This window comes from Crocuta crocuta, unplaced genomic scaffold (assembly GCF_008692635.1).
Source record: "Crocuta crocuta isolate KB4526 unplaced genomic scaffold, BGI_CrCroc_1.0 scaffold233, whole genome shotgun sequence".
Lineage (NCBI taxonomy): Eukaryota > Metazoa > Chordata > Mammalia > Carnivora > Hyaenidae > Crocuta > Crocuta crocuta.
The window spans coordinates 2,355,192-2,371,160 of NW_027529526.1; the positions used below are offsets into that span (position 1 = coordinate 2,355,192).

Below are 15,969 nucleotides of genomic sequence, written 5' to 3' on the forward strand. Positions count from 1 at the left end.
GGGAAGATAATATCCCACAATTGGAAGATGTCTCAAACTTTTTAAAAGGTAATAAGTGAATTAATTTTTTGTAAGGGGAATGTTGAACTCTGTTGTGATCATGACAGAACTAAAAAAATTTTTTTAATGTTTATTTATTTTTGAGAGAGAGAGAGAAGGAGAGTTGGCAGGGGAGGAGCAGAGAGAGAGGGAGACAGAATCTGAAGCAGGCTCAGGCTCTGAGCTGTCAGCACAGAGCCTGATGTGGGCTTGAACACATGAACTGTGAGATCATGACCTGAGCCAAAGTCGGACACTTAACCAACTGAGCCACCCAGGCACCCCATCCATGACAGAATTTTTAATACAGGAATAAAGTCAAGGGAAACCTGGGTGGCTTAGTTAGTTAAGTGTCTGACTTCGGCTCAGGTCGTGATCTCATGGTTTGTGGGTTTGAGCCCTGTATCAGGCTGTACACCAACAGTGCGGAGCCTGCTTGGGATTCTCTCTCTCTCACTCTCTCTCTGTCCCTCCCCCACTTGCACTCTCTTTCTCTGTCTTAAAATAAGTAAACTTAAAAATTATTTTTAAAAAAAGAAAAAGAAGAAAGTCAAGTACATGCAAGGGCAAAATTTTCCTTACTCTGCTCTGGAGTATTGGATTCAGTATTGGGCACCCCATTTGAAGAGAGCTAATCATAACCTGGAGCAAGTGTAGAAGAAAGTGAGTAGAATTATAAGGGGGTTGGAAAATGTACTATATAAATAAAATCTGAAGGACTCTTAGGCATTAGGCTGGAGATTTGGGGCACATTATAGCTTTATTTAGCTAACTAGATGATCATCTTATGTAATAGAGGAATTACTATGTGGCCCTAAAGTAAATGACAGTTGAATTGAGACTGCTAGCTTTTGACTCAAAATGGAGAAGACCTTGTTAGAAGAGCCATTGGGAAATACAACAGGCTCATGAGATGGTTATTTCTGCATTCCTGGAGGTTTTTATGCAAAAGCTCTATACACCCTTGTCCAGGATATGGTAAAAGAGACTCAAGCTACTTAGGGAGGATTGGCGTAAATGATCTCTGCAGCTGCTTTCCACATTAAGACTCTATCATTTTTCCAAGGAAGAAGATGTGCTAGTAGAGGCATCAACAAAAAGTAGGTTTATTTTTTTCCTTTTGGTTCCTCATGCTTATTTAGTTCAGATTTCCTTATTTTTTCTAGCTAGTATAGAATATAACATGATCAGTAATCTCCAGGGTTTACAATATGTAAGAAAAAGAAATATCCTCTTTGATCTCAGAAGACTAGAACCTTAGGGAACAGGTAGATGTTGTTTTTACTCAAAGGGTTTAGTTTATTTCCACCATGGTCTGTCATTCCTGTCATTGGATTTCTTACATAGAATTGTCATAAACATCTACGTATCTATTCAACTCCATGATTCTTTTAGTTAACCATTATTTACAAAACTGAAAACTAAACGGGAAAAGGCATGATTGTTTTACAAGGGAATAATTCGTGTACATGGTTCCTATAAAAACTAGATTAAAAAAATAGTGATGAAGGATGACAGAGAACCAATGCACATGATCTTGTGGGTCTTACAAAGATGCTATAGAAGTTATCAAATTAAATTTGCTTGAGATTTGGAGGAAATATTTTTTTATGGGTACAAAACTGAAAGATATCCACTTAGAGTCTGGAGCTTGAACTGTCTGCAGAACATGTTGCTAAAGGTGTTTCAAGAGAAATTGTCAAAGAGGGAAACCAAACTTAAATGATAGTTCAAACCAAACATCAGTTGGAAAGAGCTCTCTGCACTGTCAAATATGGTGGTCCCTAGACATGTGTGGTTGCTTAAATAATTCAAATTAATGTAAATCAAAATGTTAGTTTTCTATCCACACTAGCCACATTTCAAGTGCTTAATAGCCATATGTGGTTAGTGGCTACCCAATAGGGTAGATAGTTCTAGATATAGAACATTTCCATTATCATAGAGAGTTCTATTAGACCATGAAGTCTACCCATCAGATGAGAGGATCCAAGAAAGCAACTGGGTGGAACTGGAAGAAGACCAGGGGGTGAGGGTTTGAAATGAATGGCAAGAGTAGAGCTTATAGAGGTCCCCTAAGCCACTGCGGCCTACTGGCTGGTCTCTTTTTACAGAGGGCATGCAATTATAGCTGTTGGGGAATAGAAGAGCGCTATCCAGTTTAGATAAAATATAGAAACTACTTTGCAAGAGATAATACTGGCTAAAAGTGGCATAGATTAAAAACTGGTTCTGATTTCAATTAATAGAGCTCCTTAGGTTTGTTTTGTTTTATTTTGTTTTGTTTTGTTTTTTGTTTGCGAAAGGAAGTAAGATTGTCTAAGAGATGTTCTAAAGCCTTTAGGGAGACAGTAAGATGTGATATAAGGAGACCTGGGCTCCCTTTCTACCTTTATTATCTGCTGTGTGACCTTTGGCACATTATTGAGTCTCGAGCATCAGTTTTGCAGTCATCACAATGAGGAGAAAAAAACTTTAACTCAAATTGTAAACATGAAAGGAGGTATGATATATAAGGTCTAACTCATTGCCTGGCCATGGTAAGTGCTTAATAATTATCACTTCCCCTTAGTGTACACGTGACACATTTTAGTTTCCATGTTCTCCCTCAAAGTGTTACTTGGCACCACTGGCAGTATTAAAGTGTTACAGTAACTGGTGTGTTTGGGTGAAGGTTTTCTTAATTTTCTCCTTTGCTTTGCAGAGCGCACAGGTTTTTCCATCCGTCCTGTGGCTGGTTACTTATCACCAAGAGATTTCTTATCAGGTTTAGCCTTTCGAGTTTTTCACTGCACGCAGTACGTGAGACACAGTTCAGACCCTCTCTATACCCCAGAGCCGTGAGTACTCCTACTTCAGCCTTCATTCATCAAATAGTTATTTGTTACAGTCGTACTTACTTCATGAATTTTGTGTGAAGATTAAATGAATGAACACAGGTAAAGCATTTAGAATGATGCCTGGCACATAATACATGCTCTGTGCTCTGTATATGTTAGCCATTAGCATTACTATTATTAGGTGCCAGATGCTATTCTAAGCATAGGAAAGGTAGCATTGAAAAAAATCAGACAAAAGTTTCTGCCTTCATAGAATTTATATTCCAATGGGGGATAGAGATAATAAACAAGTAAATATACATATTATATTCGATGGCACTAAGTGCCATGGAGAAAAGTAAAGCAGAGCAAGAGGAAAAAAGTGTTATGTGTGGAGTGCTTTGGTCTTGAAAAGGCTGATCAGACAAAGACTCACTGAGAAGGTGAAATATGAGCAGATGCTTGATTTGGTGGGGGTGTGGGAGGCACAGGTCTATGGGTATCCTATGCGTGTATGTTTCTGAGTGGCCCAGGTTTTGAACCAAAATAGCTTCTTTATTAAATTGTTAGTGTCCTTTGTGGTCTATTTCCAAAGTAATAACACCTGAATAGAAGTAAGGTCAGATTTTGGTTTGATTGAATTGTTGATTTTGCATTTATGTGTGACATAAGCATCACAGTGTGACAAACTTGTACCTCTTTTTCAGAGATACCTGCCACGAACTCTTAGGTCATGTCCCCCTTTTGGCTGAACCTAGTTTTGCTCAATTCTCCCAAGAAATTGGCCTGGCTTCCCTTGGAGCTTCAGAGGAGGCTGTTCAAAAACTGGCAACGGTATAAATCTGAAAATAGCTGTGTAGATCAGTAATTCTTATCTGGGGTGTGATGTGAGCGTCAGTCTAAAAGTGCAGATTCAAGATGACCATTAGAAGATTTGTCTTTGCTCTTATTTAATTTAATTTAAATGATTTCAGTAACATTAAAGGAGTATGTAAAAATGTTAAGGTTCATCAAAGGAGACATGGGCCTTAAAAAATGGTAGAGAAACACTAGAGTTCAATAACAATAGTTTGTAGATCTTTCTTCGGTAAAAATGATAGGTCCTCTAAAGACAATACTAAAAATATTTTTGAGCACTGGGTACAGGACGTCTTGCTGGAAATACAAAGATGAAGAAGGCCTGGTTCCTGCCTTCAAGGAATTTATACACAACTTGAGGAGGCTATTGTGTTAGGATGGGATGAGCTGTACCGCGAAGTTCAGGCAGAGTGCTCTGGGAAGGCAGAGAACTGCTTGGAGAAGGTTTCATGGAAGAGGAACGTTAGGACTAGCCCAGGGAAGATGAGTCGTGTTTTCACCTGCCAAAAAAGGGAGGAAGAGCATCTCAGGATGAGTGTACACAAGGGAAGACAAGGAGGTGCTTGGTGTGTCTGGGGGATGACAAGAAGCTGGAGGAGAGTGTGTTAGGGTTGGGGGGGAGTAGTGTGAAGTAGACTAGATGATTAGCACAGTGCTTCTTCAGTTGTGGTTTGGGGACCCCCTGGAGTCCCTGAAACCCTTGCACAGGGTGAAAGACCCATTCAGAATGCAAAGTGGATTTCAATATAAGAAAAAGATGGAGTTTGTTGATATAATTTCAGATTCCACATGACAGCTGAACTCTAAGAAATTACCACTTGTTGAGTTCTGATGTGTCAAAGGAGAATACCCACAATTATCTGAAGAGGGTATTACAATATTTAGCCTTCTTCCAACTAAGTTTCTGTGTGAGGCTGAATTATCTTTGTATCCTTTCACCAAAACAACATATTGCAACAGGTTAAATACAGTAGCAGATATGAGAATCCATCTTGTTTTCCAGCCAGACATTAAATAATTAAATAAATTAAATAATATCTAGCAAGACATTAAAAAGATTTGGAACAGTGTAAAACAGTGCCTCTTTCCTAACTCTTTTGTTTTGTACAATATGAGTCACTTTGTATTAAATTGTTATGTTATCATAATATGGTTTATTACATTTTAAAATTAATTAGTAAACATGTAAATGTTTTCAGTTTTAACTTTTATTGTAGTAAATACAGTGAGCTATTACCCACATAAACAGAAGTCTTTCAGGTTTTGAATAATTTTTAAGAGTGTGTAAGAGTCCTGGGAACAGCAGTTTGCAAGGGGCTAGCTTAGAGCGAGGCCAGATTGTAGAAATACTTGTGAACTGGTCTGAGGGTTTTGAACTTTATTCCAGGGCACTTTGGATCAATGACTAAGAGTTGGAGTTTGTTTTAACAATATTTTAAATGTTTATTTATTTTTGAGAGAGAGAGAGAGGGAGAGAGAGAGACACTGCAAATGGGAGAGGGGCAGAGAGAGACACACACACAGAATCTGAAGCAGGCGCCAGGCTCTGAGCTGTCAGCACAGTCAAACCCACAAGACAGGAGATCATGACCTGAGCCAAAGTGAGACGTCCAACCAACCTAGCAACCCAGGCGCCCCAGACTTGCAGCTTGTTTTAAATTGAGCTGTTCAGGATGTGGAAGTAATATATCAATGTCCTTTTACAGTGCTACTTTTTCACTGTGGAGTTTGGTCTCTGTAAACAAGATGGGCAGTTGCGAGTCTTTGGTGCTGGATTACTTTCTTCGATCAGTGAACTTAAAGTAAGAGCTGTAAACCTCTCCATGTAGTCATGTTCACTTAATATGATTGATACAACCAGAAAGAGTGTTTGGATTCGAACAAGTGTATACTATGGAAAATACTTGGGGTGGAAATAAACGTTACTTAAGAGACAATTTTTGGGGCACCTGGGTGGCTCACTTGGTTAAGCAGCCGACTTTGGCTCAGGTCTTGATCTCACGGTTTGTGGGTTTTAGCCCTGCATTAGGCTCTGTGCTGATAGCTTAGAGCCTAGAGCCTGGAACCTGTTGCAGATTCTGTATCTCCCTCTCTCTCTCTCTGACCCTCCCCTGCTCACACTGTCTCTCTCTCTCTCTCTCTCTCTCTCTCAGACATAAATTTTAAAAAACTTTAAAACAAGAGACAATTTTCTCCATTTCCCAGGTTTATAGAGATATCTTAAAAAATTTTTTTTACTTGTATGTGGACTTTAATTAGTTTCTTTCTCTTTTTTTTTTTGAGTATAGTTGACACCCTATTTGAGTATAGTTGACACCCCTTTTAAATAAAATAAAAAGTATTTTAGAGCTTTTGCTTGCAAGGTCTTGCTATTCCCTTGTCATTTTTAGTGTGCTAGCAATAACTTCTCCTAAATTCTAGAGAATTCTTTGAGATTTATTGTTTGTTCAATAAAGGAATGAACTAATTATGTTTGTTGAGTAATGTGTGTATGTGAAATACTGTCTTTGGTATTGTCTTGCTCTCAAGGAGCCTATGAACTGATGGTGGGTACAAGTCATGTGTAGGAATAACATGGATGGAAAGTAGGTGTCCTAATACAGGAATACATAAATAAAGATCACTGGGTGCCTCTTATATGGAAAGGGTGTTAGAACAAAGCTATGGGATGATCTTGAGACATTTATGGGGAACAGCAATTTGTTTTGCTGGAGTATATTGTGGGTTAAATAATGCTATAGGAAATCAGTTTGGGATTGTAGGTTGGGGCCGTCACATTAGCACATTCAGAGATGTGTTGATTCTGGTGGTTGTGTTTAGGATGTGATCCATAAAAATAGACAGTATTCTTTGATTCACTGACTCTTTATCTTTTAGCATTCACTTTCTGGACATGCCAAAGTAAAGCCCTTTGATCCCAAGGTTACCTGCAAACAGGAGTGTCTCATCACAACTTTTCAGGATGTCTACTTTGTATCTGAAAGCTTTGAAGATGCAAAAGAGAAGATGAGGTAAAGTATGTCTTCCTCATGCCTAACTGCCTAACTTTCCTCTGCAAAAGATAAGCCCAGGGGGGCCTGGATGACTCAGTTGGTTGAGCAACCAACTTTTGGTTTTGGCTCAGGTCATGATCCCAGGGTCATGGAATCAAGTCCCATGTCAGGCTCTGTGTTGAGCCTTTCTCTCTCTCTCTTTCTCCTTCTGCCTCTCTCCCCCACTTGCATGCTCTCTGTCTCTAAAATAATAATAATAATAAAGATTAAAGAAAAATATAGACCCAATAATGGTAACAAATCATGGAAGTAAGCAGCTAGATAATTAGGAGCCCACTAGGTACCTTCTGTCTGTAACATATCTCCCTTTCACAACAAATATTTAGAGTATGTTGTTTATGGTGATGTTTGGTGATTGCATATATGAATCAGATACATTGAGAAACTGGGCTCTTCCCATCAGTGTTTATAATCTTATAGGAAAAATAAACTATATGCAAATTACTATGTAACAACATAGAAAGCCTTAGAGAGATACAGATGAAACTTTGTTCTCCATTTTATTCAGGAGCAGTTTGTTCCAGATGGGGGAACAGGGAAAGCTTAATGACATCTGAAAAAGCACTTGAAGGATACATAGGATTTAGATATGTTAAGCTTTAGGCTAAGAAACAGCATAAAAAAGGTAAGGCAATGGAAACGTATAAGACTGCGATGCAATGAAGCTATGCTTTAACTGTTAATTTGCTATGTGCATTGTTAAGAAAGGAGGACATTGAGGGCAGAGAAACTGCCTAGGAGATTTTTGTAATACTTCAGGTGAAAATAAGGGCCTGGACCAAGACTATAGGACTATAGAAGAAGAAAACAAAACATTTGCTGGAAGGGGTCATGAGGTCACATTGTGAGATCATTGTGGGATAGATGGGGGTTTAAAACATGCTCCTTGTCTTCCAGGGATTTACTCGAGGAGTTAGGCCATGCGCAGAACCAAATAACAATACTAGCAGGGCTTCCTCTAACACATACGACTTCTTTGGGCAGACTAGAAAAAGGGGTCTCTTCTGGGTAGACCATTTGGATTGCAAACTGCATTTCAGCCCTTACTCCTGTACTGTTGTCCTCAGGTGTATTCTTAGGGTTCCTGACACAATTGTTCTTGGGGTACTAAATGAGAGGCTTAAATGTTGGCTTGATAAAGAAGGCAGAACTTTAATGTGAAGAAAAGGTAGAAGTTAGGTCATTTGAAAGAAGGCTAGAGGAAGACATTCTAAACAGAAGGAATGTCCATGCGCAGGAGGCAGGACTCTTCCTGGCCTGTTTCCATGTGTGTGTGCGTGTCTGTGTATGTATAGGTGTAATTATGTAAATTACAGCTGAGGGGTCTGTTACTAGGAGGTCAATGGCTACCATTGTCTACTGATAAAGCTACTGTAGTTGGTCTCCTTTGTGTAGCCAAGAGATTTTTTAAGGAGTAAATCATTAATACAGTCATCCACAGGATCTTTCCCTAGCAATGCAGGGGTGGATGTGTCTATGACAATTTTAGGTTTCCTACCTGTGTAGGATTCCAGGGGATCTCTGCACAGGCAGTGTAGGGAAGTAGGTCAAATTGGCTGTGTCTTTTGTCTAGTGTGTGAAATAGCTTTGCTGTTGCTCACTCAGTTTTCATCATTCTGCCTCCTAGAAATTGATTGCCTCTTACTTGTTTTCTTAAATAGAGAATTTACCAAAACAATTAAGCGCCCGTTTGGAGTGAAGTACAATCCGTATACACGGAGCATTCAGATCCTGAAAGACACCAAGAGCATAACCAGTGCCATGAACGAGCTGCAGCATGATCTCGATGTTGTCAGTGATGCCCTTGAGAAGGTCAGCAGGCAGCAGAGCATCTGATCCTGAGAGCATCTGATCATCACTTCAGAGGCCTGTGGGCCAGCTCCTGCTTTTCTCGAAGACCTGGTCATGGAGGGACAGTAACCAAACAATATTCTCTACTCCCATTCTTTAAATAGTTCTTTGGAAATCTGTACCTGGATACTCTATACCAGTACCTCTTTTTTTGTAACTGCTTTAGTGAAATATGATTCACATACCATACAATTCACTGACCACTCATTTTTTAGAGAGAAGTTTAAAAAACATTTTTTTATGTCTTTATTTTATTTTGAGAGACAGAGAGCCAGCAGGGAGGCAGAGAGAGAGGAAGACACAGAATCTGAGCAGGCTCCAGGCTCTGAACTGTCAGCACAGAGCCCAACATAGGGCTCGAACCCACAGACTGTGAGATCATGACCTGAGCCAAAGTCGGATGCCTAACTGACTGTGCCACCCAGGCACCCCTAGAGAGAAGTTTTTAAACCCCATGGATAGATCTAAAACCAGCTTGATTCTCTTTCCCCTAATCTTTCTTGAGTAAAATGACCTTTATGATCACTTAAAATGCCTTGGTGGGTATTATGGAGCTGACCCATATTGTTACCTAAGATCCTTTTATTTCTAAAGTATCTTACTTATCACTGGATTTGTGCCAAGCTTGATCATGTTCATAGCCCTAAATTTAATACAGACACACTGTCTCCACTGCTAACATGGCAGTATAGAGGCCTTTCCCCATGAAGCATACCTGGTAAAGAAGTAGTCTAGTTTCAAGTGTGGTATCTTGTAAGGAAATAGGAGTAGCTAAATATGGAAAGGTTGATTGGGGTATAATCCTCAAGACCAGGCTATGAATTTGGGATTTATTTGGTGGGCACTAGAGAGCCCCTTCCCAAGTGACCATCCTTCTTGAGTGAGATCCTTTGTTTTCTCCCATCCAAGTACTAACCAGGCCCAACTCTGCTTAGCTTCCAAGCTCAGACGAGATCGGGCGCATTCAGAGTGGTATGGGTGGTATGGCCGTAGGCGAGACCCTTTGTTTTCTAAGGCACTGCATGTTGCTGGTTTTGTTTAAACTTGTTTTTTAACATCTATTTTATTTTTGAGACAGAGAGACAGAGTGTGAGCAGGATAGGGGCAGAGAGGGAGGGAGACACAGAATCCATAGTAGGCTTCAGGCTCTGAGCTGTCAGTACAGAGCACAATGTGGGCCTTGAACTCACAAACCGCAATATCATGACCTGAGCTGAAGTTGGACGCTGACTGAGCCCAACTGTTGGTGCCCCATGCTGGTTTTGTTTTAGATGATCTGTTCTACTCATGGGTCCTAGGGGGAACTTGGAGGCGGGGCCCCAGCAAAGGCCCTATACTCAGGCATGCAGGGTATCATGATGGGATTTCCCTTAGGTTAGCAGGAGATGGTATTGCCAAATGGAGAGTTCAAACTGAGGTAGGTGAGAGAAGCACAAAGTTAGTGTTGGAAACTTGATGCTGGGCACTTCATTTCCAAGGTTTAAGGGGAGACTGTAAATAGGGAGTCCAGGCATAAGGATAGAGGGCAGGGAAACAGTGAGGAAATGGGATGTAATAGGGTTAAGAAGACCATTTTAGATCTGACACTAATAATGCAAGGGTTGCAAGGACTGGTTTTTATGTGGTGTTGGCTGTATAGTACAGGGGGTGGGCCTGATAGAAGCAGGTGAAGCTGGACTCCTGAAAATGTGCTGTGTCTGTTTAATTTGCTCCTTTTCTCCTCACCCCTCCCTCCTCAAGTGTCTTATGTCTCTGGTCTTTTCTCTCTTCCATTTCTTTATGGGAAATGTCATCCACATCCATGACATCAATTATTATTTTATATGACCCCCATATTTGCAATTCTAACTTTGGGATCTTTCTTGAATTTTTGCCTCTTAAGTCCATCTGCGTGCTAGAAATTTTCCGTCTAGATGTCCCATAAATCAAGACAATGTTGTACAACTTCTTGTGGTACCATTCACATAGCATGAAACAGGTTTGTACAACATGGTAGCCCTGCCAAGTATTTCAAGCTCAGTAGGTTAAAAAAAAACAACAACAACCCATAAATAAAAACCTCAGGATCACCTGCATATTACACCCCTTCCACTCAGCTTCCTCTCCCAGTGATGTCATTTCTGTTCATGATATATCATGGGTCATATTTTTAGCCAATTATTCATTCTTAATCAGCTACTTAAAAAAACAGTGTCTTTAGCTTTTTATAGTCAAATTCTATACCATTTAATACATTTTTCCTCAACAGACCACTAGATCTTTTAATTCATTTTAGGCCACAAAAGAAATTATAAAAATTTTTTTAAAAATTTCTTTTATTTTATGTCATACAAGGAAATAGAATTGGGAAGAGTAATTATGCTATTTCAGATTTTTACATTACTTGTAATTTTAGTTAAGTATAACTTAATATACCTTTGATAGTAATAAATCTAAGTCAGCTAATCTAAAATCATTTAAAAAATTGATTAGCTAGTTTATAGTTAATGTATTTGGTTGCAAGGAAATCTATTGTAAGAAAACCATGATAGATAGCAATTAATAGCAAAATATGAATTTTGTATTTGGGTATTTTCATATAACCTTGATGATGGTAAAGAATCATTGTTTTTGAATTTTAAGATTATGGTTTTTAAAACTACCCTATGACTAAAGCATTCTAAAAATCAATGTTAGAGCACAATCAATATTACTTATAAGTTCAGAATAGTGGAAATATTTAATGATTGATCTCAGTTCTTCTAACCTCTGGATTTGTGATATTTATTTGGTAAATCAGGAGTCATGAGAGTCTTAGAATTTTAAATATATATTTTAAATATATATCTTTAAGGCATCTAGGAATATGTTAATATTTACTCCAATATAAAAATAGAATTGAATCTAAAGTTTGGTTTATATTCTTAATCAGTGACTTAATACTTAAAGACATAGGTGGTATCTTCCTGACTTTTTGAAGAAAGCCCTAAGAGCTGGTTGTCAGAATGCCTATATTTCTTTTTTTGTTTGTTTGTTTTTGTTTTTCTTTTTAATAGTTTATTGTCAAGTTGGTTTCCATATAACACCCAGTGCTCATCCCAACAAGTGCCCTCCTCCATGCCCATCAGCCCCCTTCCCCTCCCCCCACCCCCATCAGCCCTCAGTTTGTTCTCAGAGAATGCCTATATTTCTTAATCTGCCTATGTTGCAATTTGGAGTTCTATAATTGTAATGATGCACCAGAATGTACACAGTTATACTTAATTTGTAAGTTGATTTCCAAATTGAAAAAGGAAAAAATCCTGGAGTTTTTTAAAGGCACACATAATAGAGTCCATATATTAATTTCTAGGAAATGTATAAAGATGCTGTGGTCCATTTCAGTCTAGTGTTTATTGTACTATGTAATATACATTTATGATTTGCAAGTTTGTTATTCAATGGGATAATAATAAATGGGCACAAAATTCATGTTCTTAATAAGAATTTATGTTTTTGTCAAACATGTTAAAAACTGATTTAAATATATATTAGCAATTTCATAATTTTAAGAAATCTATAACGTCCTTATACTTCTTGAAAAGCTTGTGAATACGAGATATAAGGGAAACCTAATACACTTGGAACTTAGAAACTACTTTTAGAAGTTTTTATAAATTCCATTCTCATGTTCCTCATCTCTACCATTAGCTAAATCTATTTCATTGACTTAATCGGAGGACTTATGTTGTCAGAGGACATTGTAATAAGAAACTTGTTATCCAGATGTAAAGAATCATTAATACTCTCACTGTCCTGATCCAGTATCTCTCGTAGCTTCTGGATGACTTTATGTTTCTTCAGAAGGAATTCACTTTTGCTTCTAGCAGCCGGTATATAATGGCCTGGGAAGATCTTCTTAGTCCAGTTAGGAATTAAGCTAATTTGAAGCTGAGCTTCAGTCTTTGTGAGGGCTGGTTTATTTCCGGTTCACTTCTACTCTCAGGGTGCAGTGCTTTATGGATCCCAAAGGAAAGCTATGGGTGTGCATGAGGGCTTCTCCTTGGGGGCCCTAGACTCCTGCTTTTGTCCCCTCCTCCTGTCATTCTCTTCACCTCTGTAGGATTGCTGAAAAGTACTGTTCAGCTTCTCAGCTTTAAAAAAAAATTTTTTTTTAAATTTTTATTTATTTCTGAGAGGGAGAGAGAGGCAGCATGAGCAGGGGAGGGTCATAGAGGGAGACAAAGAATCTGAAGTAGGCTCCAGGCTCTGAGCTAGCTGTCAGCACAGAGCCCGATGCAGGGCTCAGACCCACACACCATGAGATCATGACCTGCGCTGAAGTTAGACGCTTAATGGACTGAGCCACCCAGGTGCCCTTCAACTTCTCAGCTGCATCTTTCAGCCCAGTTTCTTAGCCTCCAAGTCACTGCTTGCTAATTAGCAAAGACTTCAAGTGGAAAGCATTGCCAAATATAATCTCTCAGTTTCCAGATCTTGGCCCTTCAAGTTCTGACTGCTTGATAATTCTCCAATGGCTTGAAATAGGATTTTTAAAATATTATACCCCAGCTTTTCTAGTTGTTCTTGGGAGAGGCTTGATCTGCAGCTAGCTAATTCGTGTGTATAAAAAGTGGAAATCTGACCTGGGAGTAAAACATCTAACTTCTTTGATCTTCGGTTTTCTCTCATCTACAAAATAAGATAATCTAAAGGAAAACATTTCTTAACTTGCATGGTATGTAGATATATTCTGGATGGCCCCAAAGTATACTTTCCTCTTATGGGGAAAAAGGCATTTGAAAGTGATATCATCAAATAGTTTAGCCCCATTCAGGAACTGCAATTCAACCAGGTTGCTAATGGGAAGAGCTAATGGGAAGTGGCATGTATGTAGTTGAAGTAGTGGCAACATCTCAACACTTCCAAGAAATTGTATTAAAAGATATAATAATATAACTGTAAGTTAACTGAAGTATAGATGCATGTACGTTCAAGGGGTGAAACTGGAAGACAACTGTATTCTTCTCGATCTTCTCTCTATTAAAACTGACACTGTGGATAGTTCTAATTGCCCCTTCAGGTGAAATCTCAGGTCCTGGCCTTGAATTTTCTGCTCATTTTCTTTTTTTTTTTTTTAATTTTTTTTAATGTTTTATTTATTTCTAGGAGAGAGAGAGAGACAGCATGAGCAGAGGAGGGTCAGAGAGAGAGGGAGTCACAGACTCTGAAACAGGCTCCAGGCTCTGAGCTGGCAGTCAGCACAGAGCCCGACGCGGGGCTCGAACCCACGACCCGCGAGATCATGACCTAAGCGAAAGTCGGACGCTTAACCGACTAAGCCACCCAGGCGCCCCTTTCTGCTCATTTTCAATCCTTAGCTTCTAATTTATCTATTTCTTGTTCCTTGGTGCCTACTCACTAGGATGCCTCTGGCTCCTCCAGGGTTTGAGAATGGTGGTGGGGAGGAGAGGCGATGAGTAGAAAGTTCTGTTTGGTCTGACACTGTCGTGAGTTGGCATCAGTGCTTTCTGTACTTGGTAAGTATTTAAAGCTGACTCATTCTCCGTGGGTGTTTTGGAAGACCTTCCCACCTTCTTATTTCTTGGGAATCTCTTGATGCGGGTAAATCTACCTCTCTGACTAGGCTGTTGAATTCATCTCCCTCACTCTCTAGGAATCTAGTGGTTAACTCTATTGGGGTGTCATTTCACCCCTCCAGAAATTCCCCTAGACAGGATCTAAGACTATCCCCTGGGGAATACTCTGGGCATGAAAGACCTCCCCAAAGCATCAATCTCTCTGCTCAACTATCAGAGTAGTTATCTGGCCGCAAGCCGCTGGATTTCTCAGCACAGATCTACAGCCAGCCCGGGCTTCAGCCTGGAGGGATACATACCAAGCTCTCTAAGTGGTTCTGCAGAAGTACCCTTTCCTGAGACATGAGATGGGTGGGGCTCACAGCACATTGACAACAGTCCCCCTATACCCTATCAGAATACTCTCAGCCTCTCCAACCTCTTTATAGACTGGAAGTCATATGCTGGTTTCTGGATACCTCTCTCACAAATTTGTATTTTTCTTAGCATGGTCATGGATGTTCTCAAGATGCCCCAGTCTGGGAGAGGGAAAAATGAGGTGCTGCCCTCAAGTGGACTTACAGACAGAAACGCTAAGGGAGTAGTTGGAGTGAAAGAACAGGAAAGGTGTGTTCAGAGCTCCCTGGAGATACATTCCAGGGTGCCCAGGTATAAAGGGTGATGAGGGCTGGAGGCTTATGTCAGCAGAGGGTGTCAAGACTAGTGAATATGGATTATCATCTTTAATGTGACCCCATTTGTACCACCAAGATTATGTGTGTCTTGGAAAAGGCAGGTTATGTACAAAAAAGTACAACAAAGAAAATAATATTCAGCTGTAATCCACTACCCTGAGTCTATGGGTTTGTGTGTGTGTAGAATTGGTATATTATATTGCTATAATACTTTTATGACATATCGTGAATGCTTCCTTTACTTAATATCTTCCAAAACATATTTTAAAAATGGCAGCCTAGTATTCCACTCACTGTATGGCTATGCCATAATGTAATCAATTTAATTTTGGACTTTCAGATGATAAATTCTTTCCTATTACATACAACTCCATAATGAATAACATGCATTCTAAGAGTGCAAAGCTCTGATTATTTTTTTACGGTAAATTAGCAAATGTGGAATTTACTGGGTAATTATCTACTTCAAATTCATATTCCCGTTTTCCTTCAGGAAAATTGCACTTATTTAGCTCCCACTAGTAGTGTATAAGGTGTCTAATAAAAGCCATTTTATATGAAAACCTTTGTTTGGTGAAAATTATCCAGTATTGATGATCTGAATCAGGGTAGGACCGTGCTCTGCGTGCTGGGGGTTAGAAGGCTGCTCCTGGCAAGAATCCATGAGAACCAGCCTCCTCAGTTCAGTGTCTGAGGTGTAAGTTCCTGCACACTCGTTTACCAAAAAAGCTTTCTCAGATTTTGCAAACGCACACCAAAGCAAATCCAAAGACAGCTCCGCTAAGACACTGGATGGGACCTTTCCACCCCTCCCAGGCTTAATTTCTTCCCTTAATTTCAAATGGTGCTACAGTCCCTGCCCTGTCGGCCCCTCCAGGCTGTCTTGGGACTCCAACGAAATAAAACCGTGAAGGAGCATAGTGCCCTCGTATATTACTAAAAATAGAGTGGAAGGGAAGGGAGAGAGAAGTGGACAGGCACTGCAAGGCTGGAGGCGGGAGGGGAAGCTGCTCAGAGCGCTCCGGGGCGGGGCGACTGGGAGGCGGCTCCAGAGGTAATTAAGGGGCTCCCGGGAGGCCGCCCCCGCTCCGGCCCCGCCCCGCCCCAGACCACGCCC

General features: G+C 39.9%; 1 protein-coding gene across 1 annotated transcript in view; it reads left to right on the plus strand.

Annotated features, from left to right (window-relative positions):
- TPH1 (tryptophan hydroxylase 1) overlaps nucleotides 1–9,139 on the plus strand; it is a 23,127-nt gene extending 13,988 nt beyond the window's left edge. Inside the window, exons 6-11 of the mRNA XM_077761049.1 lie at nucleotides 1–48; nucleotides 2,744–2,879; nucleotides 3,566–3,692; nucleotides 5,423–5,518; nucleotides 6,594–6,727; nucleotides 8,431–9,139. Of these exons, the coding sequence (XP_077617175.1) occupies nucleotides 1–48; nucleotides 2,744–2,879; nucleotides 3,566–3,692; nucleotides 5,423–5,518; nucleotides 6,594–6,727; nucleotides 8,431–8,605 (716 nt within the window). The 3' untranslated portion in view covers nucleotides 8,606–9,139. The remainder of the gene's footprint in view (nucleotides 49–2,743; nucleotides 2,880–3,565; nucleotides 3,693–5,422; nucleotides 5,519–6,593; nucleotides 6,728–8,430) is intronic.
- The last annotated feature ends 6,830 nt before the right edge of the window (nucleotides 9,140–15,969 follow it).